General features: G+C 39.8%; 1 protein-coding gene and 1 long non-coding RNA gene across 9 annotated transcripts in view; both read right to left on the reverse strand.

Annotated features, from left to right (window-relative positions):
* Positions 1-2,506: 2,506 nt before the first annotated feature.
* TUT7 (terminal uridylyl transferase 7) overlaps positions 2,507-27,010 on the reverse strand; it is a 61,058-nt gene continuing 36,554 nt past the window's right edge. For 5 of the 8 annotated variants that reach the window (XM_019423492.2, XM_019423495.2, XM_019423493.2 and 2 more), the window contains exons 18-29: positions 26,630-26,733; positions 25,926-26,015; positions 25,448-25,561; positions 25,196-25,273; positions 24,372-24,549; positions 20,280-20,327; positions 20,102-20,193; positions 18,381-18,496; positions 16,906-17,231; positions 14,890-14,966; positions 14,468-14,531; positions 2,507-3,561 (exon numbers count right to left, since the gene is read on the reverse strand). In XM_019423492.2, the coding sequence (XP_019279037.2) occupies positions 3,494-3,561; positions 14,468-14,531; positions 14,890-14,966; positions 16,906-17,231; positions 18,381-18,496; positions 20,102-20,193; positions 20,280-20,327; positions 24,372-24,549; positions 25,196-25,273; positions 25,448-25,561; positions 25,926-26,015; positions 26,630-26,733 (1,355 nt within the window). In that variant the 3' untranslated portion in view covers positions 2,507-3,493. The other 3 variants (XM_019423500.2, XM_019423499.2, XM_053907844.1) reach the window with 3 other exon arrangements.
* On the reverse strand, positions 3,592-14,461 carry LOC128778572 (uncharacterized). The gene is made up of 2 exons (XR_008424163.1): positions 12,393-14,461; positions 3,592-12,362 (listed from the first exon to the last, which is right to left on the reverse strand). It is a non-coding gene; the product is annotated as an uncharacterized LOC128778572 (long non-coding RNA).

Consider the following 27,010-nt stretch of genomic DNA (forward strand, 5'->3'; position numbering starts at 1 on the left):
CCCTCTTTCTCTGCCCCTCCCCTGCTCATGCTGTCTCTCAAAAAAATAAACAAACATTAAAAAAAAATTTAAAGCACCCTCGAGCACATAGTCTCATAGCAGCCTCACCGTTTTTTTTAGGCAGGTGCATTGGCATAGCTAGTTTAAAAATGATGCATGAACTCTGGCCTTTTAGTAGGGTGTGCCAGAAAGTATTTTTAAAATCTAGTTCTAAATGTTCTGGTTCAAGATCCCATGTATGCTTGATTCGTTCATCTATTTAATACACACTACTCAGTTTTGTTTTAACTTGACTGGCTGTTTTGCATGTGAGTGGTAAGTCCCATAATCTAGTTGTTTGTGGGTCAGGCATACCTAATGTTATTTGAAACTGGTGTAGGTGGCTGAGCTAACCTGGTGTTAGAAGAAAGCTTTCACGACTGTATAAGAAATATGTGAGCGCCCTTATCTCAGGGCAGCAGCTGCCCTGGGGTGTCAGAAGGCGGTCGTAGTTAACTGCTGAAGGAGTTGGCAAGCTGGAACCACATTTAGATTCCCACCAGTAGGAAGAACTTAAAATAGGGAAATGTTTAACACTGTGCACTTTGGCCCTTAGTTTCAGGGTTCTAGACGTTAAAGTGTTTTCCTAGTAAGGCCTCCCTTGAGCATCACAGCTCTGTGAAAGGGCAGATATGCTTTCCATTTTGCAGGCAAGGAAACTGAACTGTGCAGAGAGAGGCTACGGGGATTGCCACAGTCTGCTGGAAAACTGGCAGAGCCAGACCCTAATTAAGTCTAGAATTCCACCGGGTGAAATGCGCTAAATTCTTGACGGCTGCTGTGTAAACACACCTGCTTTCAAAGAAAAAAGTACTGAGCGCATCTTCACGGTTTTATCGGAGTTTTGTTGAATTCTATTTTCTTGTCAACAAATTTCTTTTTTTTTGCCTGTAACACTACGAACCCTTTTGACCTTCCTACCCAGGATTTTTTCCACTCAGGAACTTTTTTTTTTAAATAAAACCATTTGTGAAACACATTTGAAAATGAAAAGTATACTGAAGTCATATCAGAACATTTTAGTAACATCTCAGAAAGTGCGCACACTGTTGATATGTACGCACTGAGCAAGGGATTAAAACATGTAGACTGGGGCTGGAAGAATAGATTTCATCTTCCTGTTTGTTCCCGAGAGGCAGAGGAAAGGAGAAGTGGGCTAGAGGAGCCTTCGTGGAGCCTGCTGAGAGACAGGCCAGCTGCGCCTCAATGGTAACTGCGCCCCAGGGGCTGGCCTCAGCGTGGGGCAGATGCGGCTGTCCCCTGGCTGGGGCGCTGAGAAGGGGCTGTGACCAGGCCCATGCCAAGGGAGCAAAGAACCTAGGGTCATCCATTCTCCAGGGCTGGTAAACACTGGTCACTCTCCCGTTGATCCAGTGTGAGGGACTGAAATCTAGCACAGGAATTAGAATAAAATGTAGGAAGCTTTTTAACATTCTCAAAAGGATATAAGAAAACATGGTTTCCATAAAGAGGAAGATAATTAAAATTGAGAGGAAAGGGAAGGTGGCTGAAATAAGCTGAAGACAGTTATAAATGAAATGACAAAATCCACATGAGAAACAGCAAACAGCAGCAGAATGACACCAAAAATCCAGTCAGTCATGTGGAGATTAAATTTGAAAAGTGTTCCTAGCATGGAGAAAGAGGAATACTGAAAAAAAGACAAAAGCATTTTTGAGGAAAAAAAAAAAAAATTAAGAACACACGTTCCCAAGATGGAAAAAACCCAACAACCAAAAAACCAAACTGGGCTAGAGATACATGGGATTTGCTTTGGTTTCAGACAAAAGTCACTGACACAAAACTTATAGGGATAAACAAACACTGGAGCATCCAAGCAAAAAAATAAAACCTACCAGGAAACAAAAATTAGGCCGGTCTCTGATTTCTGCTATCATGCCAGAAGACCGCCATCACTAAGCTTTCCAAAAAAAGTGTGACGAGAAGTGTGTGCCCGGTCAAGCTCACTTTCAAGTTGAAGGCAAGAGAAATCAGAAGAGGAGCAGCTGAGGAAAGTCACGGGGAGCAGCTTCGGCCCAGGGTACATAATTCATGCTTTACTTCAGGAGTTTGGGTTCGTTAAAGCTGAGTAAGGAAGGATCGCTGATCCTACCACAACTTGCCCAGATTCTGTAGTTCCTCGCGATAGGATTCTTCCTTAACTGGAATATGTCTTCCGGTAGGTGAAAAGAAGGGCTCACAGATGTCTTATTTTCTGAGCCCTCTCCTACCTGGGAACGCTTGCCCAGCAAACACCCTCTCCATCCTTCTCTGTTTCCATCCCCCCAAGTCTGTGCCTCTCCTCTGCGCGGTCCCAGAGCTTGGCGCACAGTGGGGCCGATGACCAGCAGCTGGCATGAGCACAAGGAGGGGGCGCCAGATGAAGAGGAGCAGTTCTGTACTGCCCTCCCTCCATCTGGTTTCCTCACGACATTAGGACTCTCGCTAGAAAGGAATGTGGATAAAATTACAGGTTGAAATTCTGATTTTATTTCAAAATGATAAATAAACCGAGGCATAGTTCTGGCCACGTACTACTTCTGGAAGGGCTTGTGGAGTTAGAGAAACAGTTCCAGGAGGGCTCCAGTCAGACCCCAAAATGACACCAACCAAACTTGTGATTGGCAGAGATGGCCTCTTTCATCTTCAGGGAGTTTTAAAAGTTCTCCACCCTAATTTCGGAGTATCATAAAAAGTAAAAAGCACTTCTATATTTTGTCATTTTTCCTTTGAAAATGTTTTTAGCAGCAAACAGGACTATTCGTTTCCCTTACTTCATTTGTAGGAGCATAGTAATTTTATGTCAACTTAAAATTAGAGAGGGGGAAAAAAACCAAAGCCCCTCAGTGGCGCTGCATACCCCGGAAGGCTCACACAAATATGTACTCGTGTTCGCGTCATCACTTCTACAAATATCAATGAAATCGGCTTGTAAATCGTAGTAAATACAGTAGTAGCAGTTCACACATATTTGATATGCTTTCACACAAGGATTCAGTAAACAACAATAAATATAATCTCCCCTCTTCAAAACAAAAAAGGGATTTATAGATGGAAAAGAAGGGGTAATTTACTAGGGGTTTATCAGCACACCAGTTTTAGTGTGCTCTGAAAGAATTAAAAACCATGAAATTGTATTCACTGAATACTGGCCCACAATTATGCTTTTTTTTTTTTTTTTTTAAACCTGGCTTAAAAAAAAAAATAAAACCTGGCTTAAATACATACGTCATGGCTTTCTCTTAAAATCCTTATATCTATGGGGATTTGTAGACTCTATTAATTTTTTTTCCTCATTAACAATTTCATTAAGTTAAAAAAAAAAAAATCTGACATTTCCCTAGAGTAGTAAGTAGAAGCCTGATCTACACTGCTGTGTCCTGTGAAATGAACCTAATTTCAAAGAGAATGGGACCGCCTGAGTGGCCATTTAGAGTGCTGCATTTTCCTTCCCTCATGATTCCTGCTGGGTCCTCTTCGCTGAGGCTTTTCCCTGAGTCATATATTTACTGGAAAGGCTACCTAGAGGGGGGGAAAAAACAAAACCCAATATAAATAAAACAAGCCTCACTTCATCACAAAAGCCATAAGATTACTTCTTATTATTCATTATTTACAGAAACTTTTCACACTGGCATTGGTCACTTGTTTTGGATTGAGTGAGTAGGGCTAGGTATAAAAAGGGCACGTATGGAACATGATCAATTAAACACACACCTAGTCAAAATTCTTTCTAAAGGCAGGCAAGTTGCTAGATTGACATCATTCTAATACAGTGGCGTGTTCATTACGTCCATATTGGTGCAGAAGGTCAGTGGACTTTTCAAAACCCCTGCTTTGCATAGATCAGTGTCTTCGTTTCCAACCACACAGAACAGATTGCAAAAAACTCTTTGGTTAGAAATAAATATCTTGCATCACTACTTTGTGGATATGAACCTGTGGATAGTCACATTCTAGCAATAACTTACGGATATAAAAAGGAAAAAAGAACATTTATTATATTTACAGGAGAAGGACAGAAATGTAGATTACTAATTAAAACCATACTACAGAACAGTTAATAAGTCTTGTTCTGGAGCATAAACAAATGGATCAATGAAACAAGAAAACTGAAAATTCTTAAGTGATTACATATAAGAAAGTAGTATATGCCAAGGGTTGCATTTTTAACCAATGAGGTAGAGTATGGATTGTTCAATAACTGGTCCTGTGTCAAATAAGTATTTTGGGAGAAAGGGGGCTTAGGTATCTTTCTTACAACATATCCTTCTTCTCCACACAATTCCAAATGAATTAAATTTGAGAATTAAATAGAAGAGAGTCAAAGTGTAAGAAGTAGTGAATATTTATATAATTTTGGGGTGGGGAAGTTTCCTAAGCTTTACCTATGAAAAAGGCTTGCTATGCTTACTACTAAAGAATTTACAAGTCAATAGGGAAAAGATGAACACCAACATACAGCTGGGAAAATGAAAAGCAATTTTGGGAAGAGGAAAAAAAAAGCAGGAGTATATATAACAAACATTCAGTATCATTGGGTGATCAAAGAAATGCAAATTAAAATAATTTTTGATCACCAAATTGAAGGAAGATCAGAAGGACAGAGAGGTGGGTAGGAATTTTGCTAAATGAATAGTCATAGAAACCTAATAATAACTTAAGTATGCAAATAACTTAAATGTCCAAAACTTGTGATATGGAATGGAATATGAGGTATGCATAGGACAATTAATAACATAAAAAGTTATAAAACCACATGAATAGTATTTTCATAAACATGAAAAATTAAAAACAAATGAAAAATCCCATCAATCATGTTTGGTGCCTCATTTTCCTTATCTGTAAAATGTGGGCCCTTACACCTATCTGCATTGGGATTATTGTGAAGAATAGATCAATTAATACAGATAAAACAACTAAACAGTACCTGGTACACAGAAAGTACTCAATAAATGTTAGCCATTATTAGTGCATTGGTAGAAAAAGATGGGAAGACTTTACTTCCAAAACCTAAATAGTAGTTTTGCTCTAGAATTAGGTATAAATGGCTCTTTTTTCTTTATTTTGTTTAACTATCTACATTTTCTAAGGTAAACATATTAAGTATGCAAATAGAAATTTATGCCCCACAGAAGCAAACTTTTCAAAGCATAGCATCTAGATGATCAACTCATAGTGAAAAATGAGTGCTATCAGGAAGAAGCAAAGCATTCTCCTGTGGTATTTATACCCTAGAGTATCTACAGGCAACAAATCTTTGATATTCTGAACCGCCCAAAGTATCTAGGATCGACTTTTCATTCAAGGGACAAAAAGTTTATATCACTACACCTCATACTGTACGTACAATCCAGATGGGTTAAAGATCTAAACAGAAAAAATAAAGTTTTAAAGGTATTGGAAGAAAATATAGATGGATATCTTATAAGGGAAGAATTTCTTGAAAAAAAAATTTTTTTAATGTTTATTTTTGAGAGACAGAACACGAGCAGGGAAGGAAGGCGCAGAGAGGGAGACACAGAATCCGAAGCAGGCTCTAGGCGCTCGAACCCATGAACCGTGAGATCATGACCTGAGCCAAAGTTGGACGCTTAACTGACTGAGCCACCCAGGTGCCCGAGGAAGAATTTCTTAAAGATGACCCTAAAATCACTGAGCCACATGACCATGAAAACTAATCATGTAAAGTCAATCATTTGATTATCTTAAAATTTAAAACTCTGGAATGGCAACAGACCCAAGTAGAAAGACAAGATATACTAGAGGAAGATACATAGAATGTATATAATAAAGGAGCAGTATTCAGAATAAATGAAGAACACTTACAAATTAATAAGGAAACAATAATGCAACAGGAAAATGGGCAAATGATAGGAACAGAGACTTCACAGAAGAACTCCAACTGGTCAGCAAACAAGTAAGATGGGCTAATGATATGAACAGGCAATTCACAGAAGAATAACTCCAACTGCTTAATAAACAAAAACATCACCACAGTCTAGAAAATATACATGAGAACACCACCAAAGTATTTTTCACCTATCAGGGATGCTGGTGGGAGTGGCAATTATTTCAACCAATAATTGACCATATCTAACTAAACTGAAAATGCACATATGTAATGACTCAACAGTTTGACTTCTAGGTATAAAAACTATAGAATCGCTCATATATGCTCAAGGAGACTCAGAAAAGAATGTTCACTACAGCACTGTTTATAGTAACAAAAAAACAAATGCAACCTAAATGCTCATGTGCTAGGTAATGTATAAAATATTCTGTATTCATACATGGAATACTGGAAAGAAAATAAAACTAAATGTATAAATAGCAATATATATTAAGTTCAAAATTACTTCATTAAATAGATATGAAAAAGCAGGTTGTAGAACATTCTTCTTACACAGTATAATACATCATTTAAATTAAAAAAATCACCAAGGACACATTCGTTAAAGGCTACATATGCAAGTTTAGAAAAGAACTGGAAGAACATCTGAATGCATAACAGATGCCTCTGGGGTGGAGGGGACACGATGCATGGAGTGGGTATGGGATGGTAGTCAAAGGGGACTTGTACCATCTTAATGATCTTTTATTTAAAAAAGATTGAAAAGAAAATGTAAAAAAAATAAAGTCCATTCTCTAATAGATGGCTTATATCTGTATCTTTACATTTTCTCCAAAATGTTCACAAACTACTCTTTTCTAAGAATAGTACTAACAGTCTTATTACTACATCCCCTACATATAAAAATAAATCTCCTGAAACCTGAAGAAATTTCATATAAAAAATGTGCATGTAAAAACGTAAAACCACTAGAAATAAAACGTGGATGAACTTTCATGTAATGAGGGGCAAGAACAAGAAATTTACAAAACTATAAGCATGACTTGAAAGGACCTAAAAGTTGCCTAGATGGAACTACTAAACCAAACAAGCAAGTGACTACGTGGCAAAACGAATCATAAATGAGGCTGAAAGAATAATAAACTGGGATGGTAGCAGTGAAGGATAGAACATGTGACAAAACATGTATGGCTTTCTATGTGGAAAGAGCTAAAAAACAAAGATGAATACCCTAATTGAAAAACACAGAGACAGAAACATGAAGAAATACAAATGAAAACATGAAAAATATGAGCCTTCAATGGAGGATACAAGCCAATTGGCAAAAGGGGCTGTTGCCATGACGTGAGGGTAGGGGAAACAGGCTGTCAGGGACTCCTTGGGATTGTCAATAATCCTGTTTTGGCATTGCTGGCATCATTGTGAAAACGTGCATACTTTTTAACCTATCGCTCTTCTGACTAGGAATTTATCCTGAGGAAGTAACTAGGCAAATGTGCCTGATAGAGTTTTATATAAACAGTGGTCTTGAAACTCGGGCACGTGTATTACTGAGCCAATGGAACAGGACAAGAGGGCAGGGAGCTTGAGGGGACTTGACGGCAGTGTTCCAAGGTTCTGGGCTGGTTCTCAGGAGGCACACCTTTCATTCACAGTTCTTCTACTTTAAAAGAGTGGCATGTCTCCTACTCATCCAAATATTAATGTGGTATGTGGATCTGGGGTGATGAAATGCTGGTATCTGTGGTCAGGGTGAATGCTTCTAATAAAAACCCCAAATTTTTAGCTTTCAAAATTACATTGATAGCTGTGATCATCAAAAATTACTTCCTGATGATACATTACTATGTAATTTTTGGGCATTTAGTTAAAAAGAAATGACAATAACTGAGTGGCACTGTTGTAAAACATCTTCCATTCCCTGAAAAAGTATCTGTTATTTTTAGTATCCTATCATAAAGACTACTGAGGTTTCTCGACGGTTGCCAACTAGAAAAACAAAAGATTCAGGAAAAAAAAATGGTTAAGGAACATTGTTTCATTCCTGCAATAAGTAGTATTGATCCAACAATACATGAATGCATGGAGAAATCCCATCTATCTCACTGAATGGCCATCACATTTGGTATGTGAATATAAAAATTTTGGGGGGCGCCTGAGTGGCTCAGTTAGTTGAGCATCCGACTCTTGATTTCAGCTCAGGTCATGATCTCACAGTCATGGGATCAAGCCCTGTGTCGGGCTCCGCACAGAGCATGGAGCCTGCTTAAAATTCTCTCTCTCTGCCCCATCTCTGACTTGTGCAAAAAAAAAAAACCAAAAAAAAGTTTTTTCACCCATAAAAAGGTCATTTTTAATGAAAATTTGTTAACATTTGATCAATTATATATTCTAATGCAAAACTCAATTTAGAAATTTTCATACTTTGACAAAAATCATAACGATCCAATGTATGTATAAATATTTTTGTTACAGATGAGTAGGATAGGCTGATTAATAAAATGCTTAAATTTTAATCTTTTTTTCTAGGATTTTAATAAAAAAAATTTTTTTACGTTTATTTATTATTTTTGAGAGAGAGTGTGGCAGAGACAAAGGGGGACAGAGGATCCGAAGCAGGCTATGCGCTGACAGCAGAGAAGCACGATGTGGGTCTTGAACTCATGAACTGCAGATCATGACCTAGGCTGAGAGGTCAGAGGCTTAACTGATGGAGCCACCCAGGCGCCCCTTAAAATTTTATTTTTAAGGAATCTCTATATTCAACATGGGGCTTGAACTTATAACCCTGAGATCAAGAGTCACATGCTCTACCGACTGAGTCACCTGGGTGCTCCTAAAATGCTTGAAATATATATGATAAAAATATACCACCTTAAGATGGAAGTAAAACAAAGGAATTCAAGGAGGAAAGTAAAATGATATAAAATTTCTGCCTGTTAAACAGCTGTAAATGAATAGTAGCTCATATGAAAAAGCATATTAATTTCATTTGAAACATTTAAGGCTAATTGAGAAGTTTTATTTTAAAATGTCAATATTTATTTTAAAAGACCCCAGGCGTTATATACTTTGCAATTCTAATGAAAAATTTAGATATCAACTTAAAAATATATGAGATGTATGGGCTTTCTCCATTTTGGGGGAGGAATATGAAAGCAAAAAAAGTCCTGGAAGACACTGACATACCAAATATTTGAAACTAGCTAGTCCATTAATAAGGAATGATTAAATAAATAATGGTATATTTACATACTGGAATATCAAAAAGGGTATCAAAAAGAATGATCTGTACTCAATAATAAGGTCTCCCCATATTGTTTACAAAGGTACTTCTGTTATTTTATTTTTTAAGAGATTTTGTTTTTAAGTAATCTCTACACCCAACTTGGGACTTGAATTTACAACTCTGTGATCGAGAGTCACATGCTCTACTGACTGAGCCAGCCAGGTGCCCTTATCATAAAGACCCCCCCCTTTTTTTTTTTTTCAGTAGGCTTTTAAATTCTGGTCAAGGAAAAAAGTTATACTAGTATATATACATCATTATGAGGGAGAAAAGATACCACCAATCTCTTACAACATCTCCAGTTTTTAAGATTTCAAACCATGAGATTAAAATGGAATAAATGAAGAGACAGATGTAGTTTCTTTTTGTTGAAATGTAATTTTCTTTGCAAAATAGGGGAGGATTAATAGAAAAATGTTAGTTTTTTGAGATTCTCATACTGAATAAATTGTTACATGTAAACCAGAGTAATTCACTTAAGCATAAAAATCAGTTGATGGCTATGGTTCTACAACCTCCACGTACTCCTGTTTTTTTTGTTAAAAACTTCCATTATACATTTGTCCTCTAAGTTAGAAGAGGTAAGTAACAGTGGGGCAGGTTTTGTTTACAACAGTAGCAAGGCAGTGATAACTTGAGGGATAATATGTGCCAGATGCTGTGTGAAGGGCTTTCTGTAGATGAAATCAATCCTTACAATTGCCCTGTGAGGTGTTAACCCCAATTTATGAATAAGGAAACTGAGGCACAGAGGTTCAGTAAGCCAGCAAATGGTTGGGCTGTACTTCAAACTCAAATATGTCTGACCTGAAAGCTCATATTCTTGACCATTCTCCCACTTAGTTTTCCTTGTTCTTTCAAAATGTGTACACCTCTTATCAAGAAGACTCACGGGACATCTAAGGCATTGTGGCAGCTGTGTGTGTGAGGCGGGGGGGAGTCACAGTGAAGAACACGGGAATTCACCGAACTGTCTATCCACCGCTCTTCCCATTTGGGAGTTAAGAATTCTATACAGCCTAGTAGAAAGGAATGGAAAGTCAGGAAAGAGAACTTGGCCGAGTGCTTATTATGGGCTGGGTGTTTGAATCTCAGGGTCTGATGGGCTAAATGGTGCCGTCAGCACTGGTAGATGAGACGTCTGGAGCCCAGAAAAGCCGGGCTCTTGCCTACGGCCAATAAGGCTAATAGGAGAGAACAGGGGCTGTCCTACCAGCAGCTCGCTGGGGGGCTACCCGTGCACCACACATTCAGCACTGTGGAAAAGAGCAGCTCTGGGGAAATTTAATACTACTTACAGTCGAGATATATTTCAGATTTATAATATAGATAATTTGGGTAAATATACTGTGGGTAAATTTGACAAGTCTTAATAGCTATCATATACTTACTTGAAGAGTTCAATTAAGATCGATTTTAACCACCCATTAATGTTTTCTTTTTTTTTCTGGTATGAAGTAGACATATTTATTGTAATAATTTTTCTTCTGTAGCAAATGCAAGTTTTAAGTTTTACAGTTGCTCAAAATGTTTATAAATATGCAAGTCTTATGCAGAAGATAATTACAGTAATCCTTATTGTGAACTGGTAATGCCATTTCCAGGTATATGTCCGGATGTCCAACATCTGTATTCTTCCCCCACTTACAAACAATTTATAAAATCAGAATAAACTTCTACATTCAAGATGTGTAAAAACCTTCAGCAGGAGCTATGCTGACGGATGCAGTGTAGGAGCATTGATGCAATCACCATCCCTACAAACTTCTGCGCTGCTTGCTACACACAGGTGCTGTCCTAAGTGCTTTCACATGGATTTCTCAACATCCCTACAAGTCAGGGATGATTATCCCCTTGTAACAGATGAGGAAACTGAGGCAAGTAGAGGCTAAGCAGGTTTTTCAAGATCACAGAGCTAGAAATCACACCTTGCAATCTGCCTGTAGAGGTGATGTTCTTCAACACCCTGACCTTAGCAAAAGGAGCATCTTGATGAAGCAAGGATCGGTATTTTTCCTATGTGTAATGTTCTGGAAGTATCTGTTCAAGGCTGAATCTCGTAAAAACAACATTCTTTTGGCTTGTTTACATATGGTAACTCTGTGACCCTTAAACTCTCGCAGGATCTATGGGAAGTGATCCACAAACGGCAGTGGGTCTGTTTCCCACATCTGGCTTTCAGAGGCTGCTTGTCACCCTCCTCCTCTGTCCTTCGTGGTTGCTCTCACTGTCCATCAAATTGGCTCATGACAGGGCCCCGTTCCCATTTCACTTCTGTTTGATTTTGGAGGTTTCCCACTAGAACTCTTCTTGTTTTTACATCCATGCATTCCACTGAGAACAATTACATCTTCCCTGGAAACAGCTGCTCCTGCGTTTTCTCATAGAGCCTCCTGAGTCCTTTACCTTTTCACACACCATTCACTTTTCAGGTAAGGGGAGTAATTCTCTCAAGATTTCTGGTTCTTTCTCTTTGAATCACCTGACCTCTGTACCAACCTAACGCCCATTCCTCTTAAACTGTGATCGTAAAGAGATTTGAGGTCACTTCACATGTTTTCTACAATCATTACACAAAACAGACCAAAAAAAAAAAAAACCAAACAAACAAAAAACAAAAAACACAAACCCTAAAATTCACATGGCATAAAAAGAAATGTCTAATCCTATTATTGTATATACTTGAGATACTTCATCTCCATCCTGACAGAAATGGAAGTAGCTAAATAATTTCATTATTCCATTTATTTTTCTCTTGTTAACAACATTCCAAGTAGAGACAACCAAACACTCCTTGTCTGGAACTCTCTTTGCTTTCCCAGGGTGGGGTCACTGCGCCCCAGCTTATTTCAGGCTGGGTGGGTGGGTGCAGGGAGGCACTCTCTACCGCGGGGGCTCAGAAGGCTGCCCCGGAATCGGGAGCGCTATTTCTCAGTGACGGTAGAGACAGCTTGGTCTCTTCACATTCTAACTAACACAGCCACTCTCCAATCTAAAAACAGTGTGCGCACATTACACATACAACATTTATGGACCGAGCATAAAATATTGAGTTGCTTTACACTGCATACAAAAATGTCGTTATATCAATCAAGTTTTAAAATTTCAGAAACTATATAATCAAGTTAAAAAGACTACACATGCTCTATTTGCCTATACAATTTCCCTTCTTTAAATCTACTTTATTGAAACACACACACACACACACACACACACACACACACACACACACACACACACACACGGCAAAGTTACTAAGAGGGTCTTCAGGCCAGAACTCAGAATATTTGTATCAAGTTTAAAGTTTCATCCCTTCTTACTAAAAAAAAGCTAAAAAAGTGTCTCAGTATATTAAAGTTACTTTGTTTTTCCTCCCACCACCCCTCTATTTCTCCCCTTCCCTTTCAGGATCAAAAGCATACTTGAACACCAGAGGCCTTCAGAGCCTCCTGATCTTGCCGTCCTTTGAGCATCTGTCCACAGGCCTGGCAGGCCGGAAAGGATGCTGGGAGGTCTGGTTGCCCAGACTGGTTCCAGCGCTTCTCACCAGAAATCCCTGCAATCAGGTTTTTGTCCTCTCCCCTCCAGAGGCAGGGCTCTTTTCCGACTCACTCGTGACTTCTGCACTGCCACATGCAATGCTTACTGATCAGTCTACACTGCCCCAGACTTCCCAGCAGCAGCACCCACACATGGCCAAGCCCTTCTCTGAGGCCCCTTTTCCACTGGACTCCAGAAGCAGGCTCACTTGTTCCCTCACTGACCGTCTTCTGTCAGTCTCCTTTGTTTATTTTGAGCCTCTAAATGCTTTTCTCTTTTTGTTCTGTGTTTACCTCGGAGGCGATCCCACTCCTACCCAGGCCTTCAAATACTATCTCTGCCCTGACAATACTCAAGTCTCTATCTTCAGCCTAGGCCTCTGCTCTGAACGCCCAGCTCATACATCTCATTGGCTACCTGGCATCTCTACTCAAACACCAGCGGCCAAATTTACATGGCTAAGGCTGGACTCTTTGTCCCCAAATCTGTTCTTCCTCTTTCTCTGCACAGGAAGTCCCACTTCTGGTCTTCTAGTTGCTCAGGCCAAAAATCGTAGTGTCATCTCGGGTGCATTCTGTCCTATGCAATCATCCAACCCAGCAACAGACCATGTTGGCACCACCTTCAGAATATCCAGAGCGTGACCAGTCCTCGAGTCCCCTGCTGCTTCCACCTGAGTGTGAGCCAGTGTCGGCTCTCCCCTAAGCTCCAGCAGGAGCCTCCTCGTGGCTCTGTTGCCACCCTCACCTCTGCCCAGCAGACTTTTACAACGGGAACCTTTGCCATCAGAATTCCCACAATCCCGCCTGTGCTCCAAAGCCTCCAAAAGCTGTCCGTCTCATGGAGAGAAAGAAAGCCATCCCTGCCAGCGCTCAAGGCACCTCATGATCCAGATCCATCTACCCTGACCTCGCCTACCACCCCTCCCTGCTCACATCACTCAGTGACACGGGGGGGGGGGCAATGTGGTTTTCGTTCTGTGGTAACAGTCTAACTCCAACTTCCCCTAACTTTCCCCTCTTTTTATTTCTTTGTGTAAATGTTACTTCATCAGAGACGCCACAGTCCTATCCAGCATTCCCTTCCCCTTCCCTGCTTTGTGTTTCTTAGCACCTGTTGCCATAGGGAATATTTACGCCTCTCTTCTGACAAGGATGTGGAGTAAATGAGAGAAGGGGCTGGTCCACTGCTGTATTGTCAGTGTTGAGGCCCATATTCTGTGCTTAGAGGCTGGGCGGTAGGGGGGTGGTGGCTTAATCACTATTTGTTGAAGGAATGAATAAATGATGCAGCCGAGAGAAGGAGGGGGGTGGGGAGAGAGAGAGAGAGAGAGAGAGAGAGAGAGACAAAGAGAGACAGAGAGAGACTCTGAGGAGTTCAGGCCAACAATTTCTCTCTTTCCTTACTTTTGTGTATGGTAGATAGTCTCATGAGGAGAACATACTGCTGACAAGACAGTGGCAATTTCAAATCAGAAACAAAAAGCGTGGAAGAAGAACAAATAATTAAAGGCTATGGTTCTTACTTAGGGATGATATAGGAACCACCTTAGAGGACAGGCTCAAGCCTAACCACTGAAGGGTGGGGGGAGGGCAGCTGTATTTGTAAAAGTTCCCCAAGTGATTCTGACGTCCAGTCCCTGTTAAAACCACATACTCAAAGGAAGCATCTCAAAAGGCATGTGGTAAACTATGCAATAAATAAAATAACACACATTTGTTGTTTTTTTTTTTAAACCCACATACCTGACTGGGGACTCAAAAATATGGTTGTTTTTTGTTTCTTTTTGTCTTCATGTAAAAGCACTGCCTAAAAAATGAAATAGACTGGTTTACAAAATCGAAAGGAAGAGCATCTGAAACAGCCTTAAAACCGTAACCATATCCAGAGAGGGCTGAAATTAGGCGTGTGGAAGGCAGAACTCTGCAAGTTAATTGAAAAGCAAGACAGAGACTCAGGAGCCCTGGAAGCGCCCCTGCCATAGGCACACAGCAAGCCTCACCACACGCGGCGCGGGGGTGCTGAGGGAGGAGCCAGGAGCGTTAGCCAGAAGGAAGAGGCCAGGGCCTGGGGCGCCCAGCACCTCGCCGAGGGCTAGCACTCGGGAAGTGCGCGCTGACAGACAGAGGAGCCAAGGGCTTCCTGCTCAGGTCTGAGCTAGGTTTACCTGAGCAAATGTGCCAGTTGGTCTCAAGGGACTAGGTGGAGAAGGGGATCCAAACACACAATCTGATTTAGACATACCTGAGGAAAAAATTAGCACTTTTTGTTCTCACTGTAAAATGAAAGCAGTAGCCCTGTTTTCAAACTTTCACAGAACATTTTTCTGTGGATGTGACAGAAGTTCCCACTGAGTATACTGTGTGGACAAAATAACGTATTTGAAGAAACGAGAGGGGGCAGCATAATTTTCGGACAGGAAGAAGCAACTGATTTACTCTGAGTTGCTGCTGGAGGAAACGCCCGTTCTCTACTCCCACTCCCCCCTTCCTATCTACCCATCCCTGCCCCGGGATCCCCCTGGCTCTCCTTGCTGCTACTGCCCCTGCAGCCTTCCAGGAGCACCGCTCTACCTGGAGAACTTCACTAGTAGACAACGTAGAACTTGCTACCAACTGGGAGGAAGAAACCCATCAAAGCTGGGGGGATGCAGGGGCATCCCTTCACCTCTGAGTTGTACCCAAGAGGAGCATGATGATAATGTGCTTCGTGCTACTAGTAAACACACACCGCCCGTTCTTCAGAAGGGTCTACAAAAATAACTGGTCGAACTTCATTACGTCTTATCTATGCTGTTTCCAGTTTCCTCATCTGTAAACTGGGGTTATCGATACCGCGTCTCATGGGGCTGGGGAGAAAACCAGAAGAGACTGCCCGCATAAAGTACTTAAAATAGTGCCTGACTGAGTGAACGTTAGCTATGGCTATTATTTTGATTTCTCTTAAATAGATTTACTCTTATAAAAGATCTGGTCTATGTAGCACGTCAGGGCACGAGTTTGAATTTAAATTTGTCTGAGTTCCTTAGAAGCAGGGCAAGCTGTAACTTCCATAAACACTGAAGTCCTATTTTAAAACCAATAATTAAATAATTTAAAAATAGACTTTCCATATAAAGCTCCTTTAAAAAAAAATAAGTGCTCTAAAAATCTTGTCTTTAAAAAAAGAGACACTATATTGCTGCTATGATATAATAAAACGGAAGAGAGGTACGAGTATTCCAGGGACAATGACCGTAGAGTACTTTAAGGGAATTGTCAGCAGTGCTGACTTTTTTCCACTGTCCATACACGTATGTAATTGAGGACAAACATGAAAGGTTACTACTTTAATGACTTCCCCGGGTTTCTCTTCTATGCCAATCAGATACCATCCACTCTCTCAGGTTTGTTCGGAGAAACAAAGTGAGGGTGTGTAAACCGCTCTGTAAATCCTAACTTTTTATACGTACACAGAAGGTACCCCCACTGCTAACAGTCTGTTAAAAAGATGCCCAGAGTGGACACTTTACCCATTTAATAGAAAGGGTCAATGCAGATCCAACAACTCAAAGGGACAAGAAATATGGGTGATTTTCAAGTATGGACTGGTCATCTATCTTTCCTCATCGTAAGAATAACTCTGCTCGCTGCAGGAAAGTATTAAAACAGTCACGTCCTCCTCTCTTCCGCGGTTAGAACCACCAGTCGCCGTGTAACAGAGTTCCTTTCAGTGCCTTTTCTAGGCATGTGCATGTACACAGGTAAAGAGAAGTACAAGTGGCTCACTATCCACAGCTTGGGGTCCTGACAGGATTCTGCTGTGCCTCCCCCACGGCCAATCAGTGCTTCCACTTCCAAAGTGCACCTACTGAGAAGTGAAGCTCAAGCGGCGGCATGTTTTCTGGTCACTCAGGCTAGGGTTTCTAGGCACTGGGGATGATTGGGTTTTCCATTCACTGATCATCTTAGAAAAGCCAACCAAATGACTTTTATAAGCCTCTAAATGAAACCGGGAATAAGTTTAAGACATCTAGAGGGTCAGGGTTAAAGGAGAGGGAGGGTTCACTTTCTTCAAAACGAAATCTTCCTCAGTAAGTAGGTGTGTTAAAGAAATAAATATATCTAAAATAGTAAAGGACTTTAAAAGAGAGATTTCCCTTGAGATGCGAGGGCAAACATCGAGGTATGACCGGTATCCATACCTGGAGAGCCTTTAAATTGCGGGCATTCCTTTTTAATGTGCCCTTCTCTTCCACAAATAAAACAACGTTTTTCTCGTAAGTCTTTGTCATCCTGCCTCTTCCATTTTTCCACTGGTGGCCTGAGGATTTTCTCTCTGCCCAGGTCGACAGCTGTCCTCACTGGCTTGGCTTTCTGAGGCGTGCACTGCACGGGCTTCTCTTCTTTTGTCAACACGTCCCTCTCTGTGTGCTTGTTCTGAATGTCTTTGTCCTCTTTGCTCCTCTTCTCTTTGTTCTCAGGGTATCTTTGGTTCGGGGTATCTTCCTGATCACGCCGCCGCCTCACTCTAGAAGATGATATAACACCAGTAGGAAAAATCTAGACAGAAACCTGACCAAATATTAAGAGCACTCCAGGTTTGGGAGATGACCAGAAACAGAAAGTGTCAGAGGGAAAAACAAGAATTTAACAAATGTAAGTCCGTCTGCTCTATCAAGAAGCAACCTCAGGGTGATGGTGTACGTTTTCTTTTTGATTTTCACAGTTACTCTAGTGCCATAAAACCAGGGTTTGCAGTTAGTGGAACTCCCTGGTTTAGTATCCTACTGTGATACGGATGTGATGAAACTCGAATGATCCTTGGGGTGATTTCTCGAAATTCTGCGGCCCATTCTTTTTTTTTTTTTTTTTTTTTTTTTTCTGCGGCCCATTCTTTACTAGGCACTAGAAATTTAAGCCATGGAAGTTCCAGTTCACAAGGAAACAGGGGTTAGGAGATTTACGTTCTTAAAACGTTAAAAACATTTTTTTCTTGTCGTATCAGCGATCAGTGACTATTATCTCAATAAAAAACCAAAGTACTAAATAAGAGCCTCAAATTCTAGATGGTGCCTTATTTTAAGTAGCATGTTTTTTAAATGAGTATTGTTGTCCAGCTAAGACCACACCACCCAAAACAACAGTTCGTCCCAAGCAAGCAACCCAAACCTCCCCCCTCCCCGGCCCTCCTGCAAACATCACCAGAAGCATGGTGACCAAACTGAGCGGCTTCGCCACGGCAATTATTAAGGGTTAAACTGCATACAAGTGAAGGGTCCTATCTGGCAATAAACTGTAGATGAGCCTGGTACAGCCCAGTTCCTGTACCATGGAAGTGTCACTGATGTCCTGAAAGAACTCATTTCACTTTTCTCCTCTCTTCTTTCACCCCTGTTGGAGAGGCCGGTGACCGAATGGCTGAGTAACAACTGGGGCAGTGACCAAAATGAGGAAAGGGGACCAGGCCTGGAAGACTGTTATCTGGAAACTCGAGGGACTTCTGGTCATCCGTGCTTAAAGGCGTGTTTTAAATCACTTCATATTCATTGCAAAAAATCATTTATCTGAGAACTGCTGGATTTAACACAAGTTTATTTTCTGTTACAACAGAACCTCATTTAAAAATTGGTACAATAAGAAAGTAAAACAGAACCACCCCTTTTGAACACGGACTTACTTTCTCCTCATAGGACAATCCTTCATGAAGTGTCCAATTTTCCCACAAATTCGGCAACATCTATCATTTGGTGCCAGCTCTCCTTCAGTTAGCACTTCTGGATCAAAAAAGTATTCCTAGCGGAACATACATATAGAAAACTATGAACGATTAATGTGAGGTCAAAACACAACAACTAACCAGGTATCGATCGGAAAACTTCTTTTGAATAACGATTACTATACTGCTTAGGGACAGTTTTACCTAAATTTCATGTTGGTTTATTCCTTTTCATCCTGCGGCCCACAGTTTCACCCTAACCATAAAGGGAGCCTGTTTTTCTAGGACATTTCTACACGAGAGCATCACACATGCCCGTGAGTCAGCTTCCCCAGGACGCGGGGGAAGCCGCAGCCAGATACGAAGGCTTCGCTTTCTCATAAAATGAAAAGGCTAGAACCCAATAAATTGAGGATTATGATTTGCATTACACAGACTACATAGAGCAAAAGAAAGGAGCCATGTGGTGTTGCTTTGTTTTGTTGTGGCTTTGGAGAAACATATCAGAAGGAAGGAAAGACAATGGTTGCAGTGAAGCCTCCTTGCCACTGAAATTAAGGTGAGGACCAGAAGGGAGCACAGGCATCACCTGAGAGCCTGTAAGAAATCCAAGTCTTGGGCCCTACCCCAGATCTCCTGGATTAGAATCCCCAAGGACAAAACCCCCAAGAAGATCTGCTGGATCAAGTTTCAGAAGCCTTGGCGTAGAGGGCAGCCATGGCATATCTAGCCAAAACGAGACGCACAGACACGATCCAATGCTGAGGATACCCCCATACTCCTAATACACTCATATGCTTCAGGCTCGTTTAAAAAGTCTTTATAAAGAAAATTAGTGAAGGAAAAAAATAATTTTATTTTTAACAGAAAACCCTCTAGTTTTTGCTCACTGAAGGGAATTTTTGTGCAATTGGCTTTGTTTTTAATGAGTCTGGTCCCATAAAAATCTTGAGTATCAGGTGATAGGACACCAGCGAGCTTGCCAGCACAAGTGACACTCTCTCTCCTGGTCCCACTAAGAGATGCATTACTCTCAAGTAGACTGAAGGATCTAGACTTCATATGAGCAGGTGGAAGACCCTTAGCTGTGTGTGAGCTGGGCTTGGCACAGGCTGGCACGGAGCTGAATGCTGCTGGAACAGCAGTGCCATCTATGTGCGTTTCCAAGGAAAAGCAGCAGCGCCAAAAGGCCTATTTTCCCACCCAAATTCCACGTGTGGCTGTTTCTCCCTGTTCTCCCGATAAATGGCCTCAGAACTGGGAATGTTTAGAAAAAGGTTTTAGGGATTACTTTGTATTGCAACTGTTTATCCTGGCTAGCTTCGCCAGACTTTCAAGAGTATTTATTACTGGAGTCATGTGTACAAATTAGGTGCTTAATAAAGGTTTTTCCTTTTTATTTATTTTTCAAATAAACTTAAAAAAAATTTTTTTTAATGTTTATTCACTTCTAGGAGAGAGACAGAGCATACGTGGGGAAGAGGCAGAGAGAGGGGGAGACAAAGAATCTGAAGCAGGCTCCAGGCTCTGACCTATCAGCACAGAGCCTGATGTGGGGCTCGAACTCACGAACCATGAGATCGTGACCTGAGCTGAAGTCAGATGTTTAACCAACTGAGCCACCCAGGTGCCCTAATAAAGGCTTTTAGAATTGTTTTTTGGTATTTCCAATGGACACTTACCATTTTTGACGGGTAGTCCTTCGGAAATCCTTTGACTGGAATACCAAACACTCTTCTACCATTAATAAATGCTTTCATTATAAAATTTGTCACTGAGAAGAAAAGAGTTAAAAGTGCTCAGTTAGATGGATTAAAAGGAAAAGGGACCACATTAACATTTATAAACAAAGCAACTTACTTTTCCTCGATAATCCAGCTCCAAGATTGTGATTCAAATCAAAGGGATCTACATAAAAACAAATTAATGAGAACAAAAAAGATAATGAAATAGGAAATGCCACTATTCATACATTAACGTGTGCATAAAAGACAGAGGAAGTATTACATACTTTATCATTAATAAAAGTACAGTTGACCCTTGAACAATGTGTGGGGTAGGAGCACCAACCCCCTACACGGTCAGAATTCCACACATATTTAGAGTCCCGCAACACTTAGTACTAATAGCCTACACTTGACCACAGCCTTCCCTATAACATAGTTGATTAACATATATTTTATATACGTATTATATACTACATCCTTATAATAAAGTAAGCTAAAACAAAGAATATGTCGGGGCACTTGGGTGGCTCAGTGGGTTAAGCATCCAACTCTTGGTTTCAGCTCGGGTCATGATCTCATGGTTTGTGAATTCGAGCCCTATGTCGGGCTCTGTGCTGACAGGTGTGGAGCCTGTTTGGGATTCTCTTTCCCCCTCTCTCCCTGCCCCTCTCCTGCTCGCTCACTCGTTCTGTCTCAAAATAAATAAATAAATTAAAAAAAAAAGAAAACATTAAGAAAATCATAAGAGAAAATATATCTACAGTACTGTACTGTATTTATTGAAAAAAACTCACATTTAAGTGGACCCACGCAGTCAAACTCAAGTTGTTCAAGAGTCAACTGTGTTAAATGACTTCCTTTCTAGTGAGTTTCAAATGTGTAATACAGCTAAGTAATATATATATATTCCTAAATATAAGTCAAGTGTTATCTCGAAAGTGTCCATCAGAAAAGAAGGTGTTACTTTATGTTTGATTCTGTATAGACTCCTTCCTATTATGAGGAGTTGCTTTACTTTAAACAACAAAATATTGTTTGGAGAAGACCTATTAATTGAATATTATCTAAGGGTGCTAGTTTGGGAGGCATATAGAGGTCACAAATAGACCTAAAACATTTTAGCACTGGATGTTCCTGCTAACTAACAAGCATTTTAAGGATCACATCAGTCATCCTGGAGATCATAAAACACAAGATAAATTAAGACACACACACACATACATACACACACACACACACACACCCCTGCCCTATGCTACTCAGACCTCAATTTTTAGTAAAAGCTTCATGAAGGACTCCCATATGATCTTAAATGTGTGCATCTTAAATGCACTAGGTAGCTGTATATATATATGTTGGGTTCTGGAATATTATTTATTAGATGACCCAGAAAGTGGTAGGAAAGATGGGAAAAAATGCTGATGTCAAAGATTTATTTCAGATCTGAATAAATTTGTTCATGAAATAAATGGAGGTAAAGCACTATTTCTAATTTAAAATACTATTTTATGTATGATTTAAAACATACATACATAATAATTCATGCTTTGAATGTTTAATTATTTCCAATAAATGCCTAAAAATATTCAAGAAAAGCAATGGAAAAAAAAAACCCAACCCTTTTTGGGGATTATTAAGAAAATGGAGGACTGCATGCATACAATATATACAAAAAGAATAAAGATGGGGTATCTGGGTGGCTCAGCTGGTTAAGTATCCAACTCTTGGATTTCAGCTCAGGTCACGACCTCATGCTTCAAGAGATGGAAGCCCATGTTGGGCTCTGCACTGACAGCGTGGAGCCTGCTTGGGATTCATTCTCTCTCTCTCTCTCTCTGGCCCTCCTCCATTCTTTTTCTCTCTCAAAATAAATAAACATTAAAAAAAATCTTTGAAAAGGAGTAAAGAAGTAAAATAAGGCATCTTTCTGGTTGTCTGTTATGCTTTTTTTAAAAATTTTTAATTTTTTTAATTTTTAATTTTTTTTAATTATTATTATTTATCTGTTATGCTTTTAATGTGCAATAAATGGGGCACACCATTCGGGATAAAGACTCAGTAGCACGTTACTGGAGTACAGAAGCCTTCACTCAGTTTGACCCTACACTAACAACTGCTTTCAGAAGGTTACCTTCCTAGTAGGTCTGGTCACATTTTCTTCTGGTAACTTGTACATGTATTTTTGTTTGTTGCTTAATGTAGCAGAGATACTATAATATTAAGCTACTGTACAGTAAAAAACATCACTGTCACCACCACCCCTGAAATTCCTCCATTCTAGAAGAGCTGGTTAAAAATCTTCCTTCTAAGGGTGCCTGGGTAGCTCAGTTGATTAAGCATCTGGCTCTTGATTTCAGCTCAGGTCATGATCCCATAGTTTCATGGGTCCGAGCCCCAAATCGGGCTCTGCGCTGGCGGTGCAGGGGGCCGCTTGGGATTTTCCCTCTTTCTTTGCCCCTCCTCCACTCACGTGCTCACATGCGTACTCTTTCTCTCTCAAAATAAATAAATTTTTAAAAAAGTCTTCTTTCTAACTTAGCCTATTACTAATGGTTCATCTGAAAGGAATGTAAAAATGAGAAGATAATGAGACTTCAAAAATTAAAAACAATATATGAACAATTGGAGACGGTAAGGACCCACTGTGATAATGGAAAGGTTTAAGACAAAGTTCTGTTTTTGACATACGACATCCTAAAAAGTTAAAGTCATATCTAAAGCCATAGTGATCTGAATTTAATTTTACAAATGTTCACAGTATCTTAATACTGCCAATAGGCAGAAGTAATGACGGAAACATAACCTAAAGTAACATACATGATTTAACGAATATAAGTGTATTTCCAAAAAAATAAAAAAGATTAAAACCAATAAAATATTTTTTAAGCCATTTCTCAGTTCAGTTTTAAACATTTAAACTCCCTTTTGACCCTAAAATTAAAATCCCACAAACTGGAGGGGTGCCTGGGTGGTTCAATCAGTTAAGTGTCCAACTCTTGGTTTTGGCCTTAGGTCATGATCCTACAGTTGTGGGATCGAGTCCCATGTTGGGCTCCGTGCTGAATGTGGATGCTGCCTGGGATTCTCTTTCTTTCCCTCTGCCCCTCTCCCCCACTCGTTCTCACTCACTCTCTCTTTCAAATTAAACAAACAAAAAATATATAGTAAACAATTGACTACAAACATACATGGCCCACGGATCCTTGCATTCAATGGAAGAAAAGGCTTCAGCATGGGCAAAAGAAATGCCAAAGTTTACATATAATTACTTGTAGGTAAACCCCTTCATCAATAAATAGCAAATAAGGATCTTGAAAATTCAATTAGTGCCCACTTTTCAAACCCTCAATTCAGAAGGTGTTAAAAGTCCCACTCTCTCTCTTTTTTTTTTTTAAGTTTATTATTTATTTTGAGAGAGAGAAAAAGAGAGAGAGAGCGTGTGAATGCACAGCGGGGTAGGAACAGAGAGAGGGAGAGAGAGAGAATCCCAAGCAGGCTCTGAGCTGTCAGCGCAGAGCCTGATGCAGGGCTCAAACTCACGAACCGTGAGATCATGACCCGAGCTGACATCAGGAGTCAGATACTTAATCAACTGAGCTACCCAGGCACCTCAAAAGTCCCACTCTTTTAAAGCTGCCTTATCTCTATTGCAAACTTATTCTCCAGTAAGTGTTCAACAAAAGTCAAAGATGTGTCATGGTCAAAAGAGTTCTGAAGCGGGGAGAAGCCCACAGGAGGACACCAGTCATTTAAAAATGTCTTTTTTTTTTTTTTTTAATTTTTTTCCTAGTGCTTATTTATTCTGGGGTGGGGGACAGGGAAGGAGGGAGGGAGAGAGAGAGAGAGAGAGAGAGAGAGAAAGAGAGAGAGAGAGACTGACTGAACACGCAGGGGAGGGGCAGAGTGAGAGAGGGACACAGAATCCGAAGCAGGCTCCAGGCTCTGAGCTGTCAGCACAGAGCCCAATGAGGGGCTCGAACTCACAAGCCGTGAGATCATGACCTGAGCTGAAGTTGGATGCCTAACTGACTGAGCCACCAGGCACCCTTAAAAATAACTCTTCATCCTGGAAACAGACAAGTGTGCTGATGTGGACAGTAACAGAATGGCAGTGCTGCACATCCCAGCTGGTGGCTCCCTGCCGTTCTCTGCAGGGATGGAGAACGATGCCCTTCTAGTTCAAACTCTATATTCTATTCGATTTTAAGCTTCATTTTATTTGTACCTTCAATTACAATGTATTTTGAGGTCCACTGTTTCTTAAAAGTTGTAAGCAGACTTTTTCTCCTGATGCTAATAACATGTTCTTTAAAATCAAATTCTTCTGTGTAGAATCGAAGAAGTCCCAACCATAGCTGCCCAACAGATTCTGTATTTTTCCCATATTCTGGCCAATAGGTGGGCTAGAAATAGAAGGGAACAGAGATATCATGCTCTATAGTAAAATGTTAATATCCATCTTCATTTGTATCTTAGGGAGTAAGTTTGGACTTATTAAACTGGAATCTAAATACATAAAAATATAATTCTGTAACTTTTCTTTCACATCTTAAAATACCATTTACATGACTTTATTAATCTCTACCCTGTGACCTGGAGATAGGGAAAGCTCAGGGTTTTAAATGTCATACCCCAGAGTGCATGTTTGCGGAAGAATCTGGAAATAGATTTTAAGAGCCTTGATGATGCCTGGGTTATTAGATCTTTGAACTCAAAGAAAGTCTTTCCAAACTGTTTGCAGAAAACCACTTAGCAAATATTTGTTCATTTGGAATAAAGCTACATAGCCATTTGGAATTAACAGGCATTAAAGAAATCCTACATATAGTCCCTGGAAACTCACCTGACTTAATTAAAATGTTTTCATTTTTATTAAAATGAAAATGTTTTCAACTTCCAAGAAAACATCTATATATGCTAGTTTTTTTACTATCATAACATAAATAAATATAACAAGTGAAAACATAGTTGTTGACCATTACAGCACAGCATAGTACAGCTAACTTTTAGTCAAGGATGTAAAAAAATCTTTACTCTTAAAATACGTACCAGTTCATCTATTTGATCAAAAAAATAAATATTCCAGCCATCAACAAATATTTCAGGTTTCTTTTCACCTTTGTATATCTGAAATTAATTTTTAAACTATTAGTATGGATTACAAATTTAATGCATTGATACAAAAACTTGTAGGAAAATAGTTAAAAATTTAACTACAGAATCACAGAATATTAGAGAAGGAAGAGGGCTCAAAGATCACCCACGTTTACAGATGAGAAACACAATTTCTTTTACTAATACCTCTTGAAGGACAGGAATGACTGGTGGATTCCTCTGCTGGAGAAAATATAGCACCATAAGCGTGTATGCGTATGACGATAAGCTGCCTCTAGAAGCATCACCAATATCACACATCTAGAGGGAAGGAAAATGAGGAACAGATCACCAATGTTTCCTGCTAAATTTGCAGCTATTCTACCATCACAAAAGGAAAATGCTTCTATTGGGCATTAACAAAAAAGCTACATTTTCAAATGCCAAAGACCAACCAAAGGGACATCAAAAACAAAAACCCCCAACCATCAGCCACTAGCAAGATTAGATTATCGTATGTAAAACTTAAGACAACAAAATTTTAGCTTGCCACAGCAGGGTTCCCAAACTAGTTAAAAGAAGCATTTAACATGGCTATCATTCTTTAAAAAATATAGACATGTTTTCAACTAAGTTTGAAGATGCAACGAAATTTCTAATGAATCACAACAGGAAGCATACTCACCTTTGTAAACACTTTCATGGTATAGCATAAATATTTCACTCTGGGATCGATGGCTGAATAAGCAGATAAGAGCCTTGTGTTATGAAGGGCCTGTTAAAAGGAAAATTGTAAGTTACCAAATAGAAGAAAAAAATTTAAACTGGAATATTCTGAAAAGGTTTACAGTGTAATTCACTTTAGATTGAAGACATTTAGACTGACACGAGTATTTTCCCCCAAAGATGAGCTTCATTAACTTACTAAATAATAAGAATTATACATGACATCTGAGCTCATGACTTCCATGTTAATATGTCCTTAGTCTGAACATTTCTAGAAATAAGGGCTATTAAAATAATTCCATCTATGTAGATGTAAGGATCCCCTACTTCACCCTGGCATTATTTAAACTGAATGCCCGTAGTATCCAGAGAAGGTCCGGAAAGCCCTGCAGGAAACAAAGTGTGAGACCAAAAACACACACACAGTCCAAAATTAAAACAAAATTCAAGCCAAACAAGAAGCACCTGCCACTCGGACCTCAAAATAAATAAATATTATCTTAACTCTCTGTTAAGAGAGTTTGCCAGGCAAAAGGCAAACACTCCTAATGAAAACAACGAATAAGATCAAAGGAATGGCTTAATTTTACTTGCTATTTTGTAAATTAAGAGCCATTCGTTCCCTTTCATCTCCCTGAAGAAAAGTCCTGGGGAAAATCTTACCAGTGTGTTATACAAGCTGATGTCCACCTCCAGACCACTTCTCAAATGGAAGAACTTTACAATTGGCACCTTTGCTGTTGTAATAGGCAAGATGTTTCTAAGACCTAGGTTAGGAATAAGAGAGTACTGTTAAATACAGCAGCTGGGGCCATAAGCGGTTCTTATGTTAATATCCCAAAATAAGACGATGTAAACCGAACTCTGGCTAGTTTCACTGCAGTCACTAGGACTACTCGATTCTGTTACTAAACATCTGGGAAGACTCTTCTGGCAAAGTTTGTATTTGTTAAACACATTGATATCTGAAGTACAAGGATGAATGAGGTAGCCGCTGTCTTCCAGGAATTCACCGGATCATGTGCACGTGTATAGGGCTGTCAG

The sequence above is a fragment of the Panthera pardus genome, unplaced genomic scaffold (assembly GCF_024362965.1).
Source record: "Panthera pardus isolate Hobbes unplaced genomic scaffold, ASM2436296v1 HiC_scaffold_20, whole genome shotgun sequence".
Taxonomy (NCBI): domain Eukaryota; kingdom Metazoa; phylum Chordata; class Mammalia; order Carnivora; family Felidae; genus Panthera; species Panthera pardus.